Genomic DNA, 7,633 nt, shown 5'->3' on the forward strand with positions numbered 1-7,633 from the left:
GTCACCAATCGAATGATTGTGGGACAGACGCATGCGATCAAAACAAAGACAAATGTCTGTAATCCCAGACCATAATCTTATGTTTAAACGTTGTACTGCAAACAAAGACGTTGAATCAATATAAAACAATGCAATGAAAAATCTAAACAACTTTTAAAAAATTGTTTGTTGGTCGGCTTTGTTAAGTCAACAGTCATTGTTAAGTTAATAAGTCATTACTATTCACTAGGGCAATTTTTTTATGACCTAAAAATTGAAAAATATGACTTTATTTTTAGAGCATCAAATTTATGCTAATCTCCGTAGTTAATGATTCGTATGTAAGTTTTTACATGTAGGCCTATTTTGAACAATAACACACTCGAACAACTAACAAAAAACTTCGGTTTCGCTTGAAAATCACTGCCAAAATTCAAATGTCTAATGCACGTAACCAGCTACTTAGTAGTTAAGATCTCAGCACTGGCTGACCTAGTGACCTAACGCAAGTGTTTATAATATTCAGAGACTGGTTTGTGTGTTGCAAAATAATGTGTCAAGATGATGTCACAATGCAAATTAACATCGTGAAACTCCCATCGCCTCTCTTCCACAAATTATCAAATTTCAATGTCTACAGGAGCTGTTTGAACTGCATTTTAAAGTAAAAATAAAAAGTCATATTTTATGATCTAAAACATAAAATATGACTTTATTCTCTTAAGCTTCACGATAAACCGTGACGCCACAAAGCAACTACATGAATTATATATGTCACCACCGTTCCGACCGGCTAAACTTTCGCTGCCGTCGCCCACTTTGGCCGTCGTCCACTTGACACGTCGCCCACTTTGGCCGTCGCCCAGTTTGGCCGTCGCCCACTTGTCTCGTCGCCCACCTTGGCCGTCGCCCACTTGACTCGTCGCCCACCTGGTCTCGCCCAAGGTGGCATCGCCCACTTTGTCTCGCCCAGTTGTCGTGTACCGAGTATTATACTGTAGTATTTTGCCTCCCAGCACCACAGGTTACCTTATAAGCTTCCTGTCCATGCCTACTTACAACTCTGCACCGGTGCGGATCATGCGGAAAGCCCGACTCGTCGCAGTTCCAAATTTGTTCTTCCGTTAAATTGTGTTCTTCTACAAGGTTTTGTAGCGTTTCATAAAAGTTATAAATCACAAAGGGATTTGACGTTGCTGACTTCCTGGCCAAGCTTATCATATTCGCCTTCTTCATGGAAAGTCTGTTCCATTTCAAGAACCCAGAAAACCAATCCGGACCTGGTCTATCATTCTTAAATGGCGTCCTGATTTTGTTCTTTTGTACGTACTCTTGCACAGTGTTTAAAACCTGCTGTTAGGTTGGACTAAAGCCACAGTTGCACAACACGTCGATACACTTTGCTAGTCTTTCTTCTTCAGCTTTACTAAAGACAGGACGACGCCCTCTTGGTGGCAAAGGCAGCTCCGGCATCTCTTTTGTAAACTAAGTGTGCTTTTATTTATGCCATACTTCTTGGCAATGGCATTTAAACTACTTTTGCCAAGCTTAACTTCACTCAGAGCGTTTTCCATATCCTCTTCCGACCACTTCAACATTTAAAAAAATATTTAGCTCGCTAATTGAAGATGTGATATGATAATATTCCTGTAGAGAAATGTAAAAGTGTGTTAAAATCAAAAAGATGTAGGCTACACTAATATCACCTGACATAATCTCAATAACTGTGCTTGCTAACAGTCTTATGACAGTAACTTGAGTCACGTGTTAACTTCAACTAAGTTCTATCCAACAAGAAGTCGGTACTAATAGCTGAAAAGGTTATATTACAGACAATACAAAAACGACCTACACATCACAAACAAGCAAGAAATAAACTATTACTAAAATGATGACCAACGAGCCTTGGCTATCTAGCACGAGGTATGAACTTATTGTTATTGACCAGATTGTGAAAGCCTATGACTAAGCGTTCGCCCGGCTAGAAGTTACGCAATCAAACCATGCGGTCTAGTTAAATGATCTGCGAAATCGATAATAAAATTATGTTCATAGAATCCGTATATAACAGATGCCTTCAAAGATACGAAATATATCATAACGAAAACCTGAGAACCTGCCCAAAGCTACTTCCATGACTACTTTCCACGAGGATGCGAAAGAATAAATAAATTCTCCACATTCAGAGTATTTATACACCCGTCCCTTTCTTTCCCAGCGTATTGGATTAAAGAGGTCGAGAATTAAGTTCCTAATTATCTTGGGGAAAGACTAGAAATTTTGTATTGTGCTATTGGAACTAAACAGGACAAGAACGGCCTAATAAGAGGCAGAAATAATCGCCCAGGAATATCTCATGACTAGATGACAAAAGAAATAATTAAGTGCATGCACAGGCCATTTATAATTGAGGTGACACATTTTTTAAATCTTCTAGAATTCATGCTAGCCCTGTTTTACGTGACACAATTAAACAATGAACTGTTTGCACAGGTCGATTTCTGATCGAGGTGACCCGTGTTTTTTTAATCTTTTAACTCCATGTCAGCGTCTTTATTCGTAACAGATGTCAAGCTGTGACTAAGTCTCCCTTCAAAGAAACAAAAACTCCGAGAAGGATGTCAATCTGGGAGCTGTAACGGTGACACAGACTTCCAGCAGCGATAATGACGTCAGAACTTCTAAAATGTGAATTTCCTTGGATTTGTAGACAGGAGGGGCAATTCGCATTTGCTGTCATGAAAACCATTTAAAACAAGACAAAACGTTTTGCATGCATTTGCAGAAAGCCTACAGCAGCATATCCCAAATTGATCTAAAATTTTGATTTACTGCGACAATCTGCTGGATGCGAATTTAAATCTCCTTCTCACTACTCGAAAGTATATATCTTTCTAATTTAGACCCCTTTCAAATTCTTCAATGAATCGCGATCGAATACGTGTGACAATATCTAAGTGATGCCTAATCTATCTCAGAAGGGACTGATCTTGGTGGGTCTGCTACTATTCGGTGAGTCCGATTCGGTGAGTTCCTAACCTCTAACCCCTAACCCTAAAACGGCAATGATAATTAGGCTACGGTATCCAATAATTAAAAACAAAAATTGAAAAAATCCCCCGTTAAGAGATCGGACTCACCGAAACGGGCCATTCCGGATCTTGGTAGCAGCGCAAAAATTATCGTGGAATTGTTTTGTTTATTTCTTTTAACAGGGGTGACTGCGAATTAGACAGAAAATCAAAGAAATGCGAATTGCCCTGAATGACTATATATAATATTTCTTTGTTAGACAACTTATTACAATTTTTGGCAAAAGGTATATATATGCACTTTTTTAGACATTGTTGTAATGAATCCAGAAAATCAGTCAACGAAGCCGAAGATCAACCTAAAAGATCTTCTACATGAATTAAACATAAGAGTGAACTGGATTGAGCATCAGGAAGTGTTTACAGTGGAAGCAATGATGCCTTATTTGAAAGAATGCAAAGGTATTGTTTGTAAAAATTTATTTGTCAAAGACAAGAAGAAACGACTTTGGCTGATCATAACCAAACATGATCAAACTGTTCGTTTAAATGAAGTGGCAAAATTGGTTGGTGCTCCTGGAGGGTTTCGATTCGCTGACGAAACTGTGCTTTTAGAGAGGTTAGGGGTATCACAAGGCTGTGTTACTCCATTAGCAGTTTGCAATGATAAAGAAAACGTAGTCACAGTAATTTTAGATTCTGTTTTAGTATCAAATCCTGATGAAATGATCTATTGCCATCCCTTAGTTAATGATGCAACCATTGGAATGACAAGTTCAGATTTCTTAAGATTTTTAAATCATTTTAAACATGAGCCAAAAGTAATTGCTTTTAATGGATAAATATGTTAATACTGCTTTAACTGCAAGCCAATTTTTAGATCCGTGATTAGCTTTTAAAGAATGTAAGGGCTATTTTTAAATAGGAAAATATAGAGCATCTATTGTATATGATATGTACGGTTTTGTATGTCATTTAAACCATTTTTTGAATTCCAACTGCTGTTTAAGTCAAGTATATACGGCTACGCATAGATCAGAGGTTCTCCATCTGCACGTCCATTGATTCCTTTTCGTATCTAAACTGAATTTTGGCAATAAAATGCCTATGGATATTATTATCCCCAGGTATTTCATTCAAACTTATTATTATCAAACTGTAGCAATTAATCATGATTTCACAACCACTTAACACAATTATTAGTCACTTTACCTCGTGAAAAATGAAGGCTGAAGAATATAAACAAATAAATAAAAATTACTGGAATTTATATCGCTGTGTGCATCACAAAACTTTTTTAAAGGTGAAACAACGTTTTTCAAACTTTTGCATAGAAAAAAAAGAACCACTGCCATAGATGAGGCAAACTCGAATCAAACAGAATTACGAGCAACAGTTTTGTGCTTTGTTCCCCTAGGCCGTAGCAGTAGGTATAATGTTATTTTAGAGAAATAATAATAAATAAACAAACTGCTCACTCGGTTGTGCAATGTGCAGCACTGGTTGTGAAATATAATCGAATAATAATCAGAGACTTTTAAAAAGTGGTAGCCTATCAAATTGATTGTTTTATTTGTTTGTTCATCAACTAATCCCACAAGTTGTACCAAACTGAAAGAATAACAAACATCACAATAAATATTTAAATTGTAATAATAGCCTACTTTCTCAAATCTGCGTTTGTGGTCTACACTTCAGCAAAAAAGCGTATTCCCAGCGAATATCAAGTCTTTTCAGCAGCGTTTTTTTCATAATCACTCACTGGGAACGACATGGGCATTGGGCATTAACGCTCGAGCTTTTTCTGGTGACGTAAATGATTGCATGTGTATATATAATGTGATAAATTCCTCTTAACTATCGTATGCTAAGCTAACACAAAAATATAATTAGTGTGCAACTGTGCATATATGAATTGTATGTACACGTACAGTACCGGTATGTAAATTAGAGGCATAGATCCATGCAACCTTACTACTGTATTACCGTATACATATTTCAAAAGTCGAGTTGATGTGCAAAATTTATTTGATATCAATCAATCTGCTTATCGTCAACATCACTCCACAGAAACAGCTTTACTAAAAATCCATAATGATATTGCTACCGTACTTGACTGTAATCACAGCGTTGTTCTACTTTCTCTTGATCTATCAGCTGCTTTTGATACCATTGATCACAAAATTCTTCTAAATCGTCTCAAATCAGATTTTGGCATTACAGGAATGGCACTTGACTGGTTCTCTTCTTATCTTTATGATCGAACTCAATCTGTAGCAATTGACAACTCAATGTCTTCTGCAACATTTCTTTCTTCTGGAGTTGCTCAGGGTTCTGTTCTCGGCCCTGTCCTGTTTTGCCTCTACATAAAACCTCTGTTTGACATCATAAAGCGACATGGGCTTTCATACCACTCATATGCTGATGATATACAATTGTATTTGCGTGTTACTGATGAAGATTCATTGTGTTGTATTAAGTCAAAATTCCAAAAATGTATGGTTGATATCTCAAATTGGATGTCTTATAATATGTTGAAACTGAATCAAGAAAAATGTGAGTTTATTGTATTTTCTCCGAAACGGTGTATTTCAAAGTTTAATGACATGACCCTTACCCTGAGTAATATCAATCTTTCTTCTTCTAACTCAATTAAATTGCTTGGTGTAACATTAAATCAACATTTGTGTTTAGAAAACTTTGTCAGTTCCACTGTTAAATCTTGCTTTTTTCATCTTAGAAATATTGGTTCCATCAGACAGTTTATTAATGTTGATGCTTGTAAAACTTTAACTCATGCACTTGTGACATCCAGGCTTGATTATTCAAATTCATTGTTAAATAACATTCCACATTGTACTATTTTGCGTCTTCAAAGAGTTCAAAATGCTGCTGCTCGGCTAATTACTTTAACACGTAAACGTGAGCATATCACTCCTATACTAAAATCCCTGCATTGGCTTCCAGTATTGTATCGTATTCGCTTCAAAATATGTCTATTAATTTATAAAGTTTTCCATGGATTTGCTCCGAACTATCTGGACACTTTGCTTGTTCATTATAAACCTGCCAGAACTTTGCGTTCTCAGCATCAATTGCTCTTGTGCAACCCTTCATGTAAGACACAATATGGAAATCGTACCTTCCCAGTTGTTGCTGCCAGTTGCTGGAACTGTTTGCCTATTTGTGTGAAAGAAGCTGAAAATTTAAATGAATTCAAAGCTCGCTTGAAAACGTTCTATTTCAATGAACATTATGACTGAATGTACCGTATTAATTATCACCATTGTCATGTACAGCGCCCAGGAGCATAGTTTGACTGTGGATGTGGCGCTATATAAATATTGTTATTATTATTATTATTATGATGTAAATTTGGCATTTGAATTTTGAATTTGGCATGTGAATTTGACATTTACTAATTTCGCTTTGTTACTCTAGGTTTGCTTTATTGTAAATTTGAGGGTTGTTTAAAACATATAGAAATCAAATTGCTGCTTGATGCAAATGAAGAAGTGGAGAGCCATAGCAGAAGAATACGAACCACTGAAATGTGGAAGTATTGATGGTACGGACACTCTAGTTCATGATCGAGCTGTTCAACGTGCCATTCAAGCAAAGTATCGACCTAACAAGTTGATAAAAGGAGACCCAAGCAAAACTATATTTGTTGGTCGACTGAACCATCAAACTACAGCTTCAACATTGCAGCAATTGTTTTCGACTTTTGGTGACATTGAAAAAGTATCTTTGATAAAAGACCTTGTAACAGGGTTTTCCCGAGGGTATGCTTTCATTGAATATAAAGCTAGGTCATCCATGAAAGAAGCATATAGCGAGGGCCATAATCTAATAGTTGATGGAAATAGAATCATTGTAGATTATGAGTTTGAACGAAGTATGCCTGGATGGATTCCCAGACGTTTAGGAGGGGGGTTTGGGGGAAAGAAGGAATCTGGCCAGTTAAGATTTGGCTGCCGAGACCGTCCTTTTAAGAGGCCAATTTATGTTTCAAATGATAAACAATCAACATCCTCTTCATTTGAAAAGTCAAGAAAGATGCAATAATGTTCATTATAAGTAATTTATCAAAGGGATTGCTCACCAGGGATTCCTCGCTGATAGTCTGTGCCATTTATCTAATTTGTTCTGTGGTTTTAGTGTAATGATTGGGGGTATCTTTATTTGAATGTTAATTTTTTTTGATTAGACCAGTGGTTTTCAACCAGGGTTCCTAAGGTTCCGTCGGTAAGTCTAGCAGGGTTCGACCTTAACTTTTTTTCGCACTGGCCAACCGGACCAGTGGCTCACCATTTGCACTGGTCCGCACGAGATCGCACTGGTCCATCCCGATTACTGATAAAACAAGATTGTCGTGGGAAGCACGAGGCCAACCCAGGGAAAACCACCTTAAAACGACAATAATGAATGGTGGCAATGACATGGAAATATATAATACAATGGCAATAACAGTAACAACAGTTTATCTAAGCAAGACATTCAATCTACGTTGAGTCTTCAATCTACTTGGGATCACGGGGTCATAATCTGAATCCGATGTGTGTTTGGCGACCAGCAAGTAGCCTATCTTGTTTTTTTTTAACTCTACTAGAGACCAGTTA

General features: G+C 37.0%; 2 protein-coding genes across 2 annotated transcripts; both read left to right on the forward strand.

Annotated features, from left to right (window-relative positions):
- Positions 1-3,331: 3,331 nt before the first annotated feature.
- LOC145764305 (prolyl-tRNA synthetase associated domain-containing protein 1-like) lies at positions 3,332-3,853 on the forward strand. Its single transcript, XM_082575924.1, has one exon. The coding sequence runs from the start codon at positions 3,332-3,334 to the stop codon at positions 3,851-3,853; it is 522 nt and encodes a 173-aa protein (XP_082432050.1).
- A 2,659-nt stretch (positions 3,854-6,512) lies between these two features.
- On the forward strand, positions 6,513-7,079 carry LOC145764306 (U11/U12 small nuclear ribonucleoprotein 35 kDa protein-like). The gene has a single exon (XM_082575925.1). The coding sequence runs from the start codon at positions 6,513-6,515 to the stop codon at positions 7,077-7,079; it is 567 nt and encodes a 188-aa protein (XP_082432051.1).
- The last annotated feature ends 554 nt before the right edge of the window (positions 7,080-7,633 follow it).

This window comes from Aplidium turbinatum, chromosome 2, assembly GCF_918807975.1.
Source record: "Aplidium turbinatum chromosome 2, kaAplTurb1.1, whole genome shotgun sequence".
In the NCBI taxonomy this organism is placed as follows: Eukaryota; Metazoa; Chordata; class Ascidiacea; order Aplousobranchia; family Polyclinidae; genus Aplidium; species Aplidium turbinatum.

What these genes read in the sequence shown, in the direction of transcription:
- LOC145764305 (XM_082575924.1), top strand. Translation starts at nt 3,332, where the DNA reads ATGAATCCAGAAAATCAGTCAACGAAGCCGAAGATCAACCTAAAAGAT.
- LOC145764306 (XM_082575925.1), top strand. Translation starts at nt 6,513, where the DNA reads ATGCAAATGAAGAAGTGGAGAGCCATAGCAGAAGAATACGAACCACTG.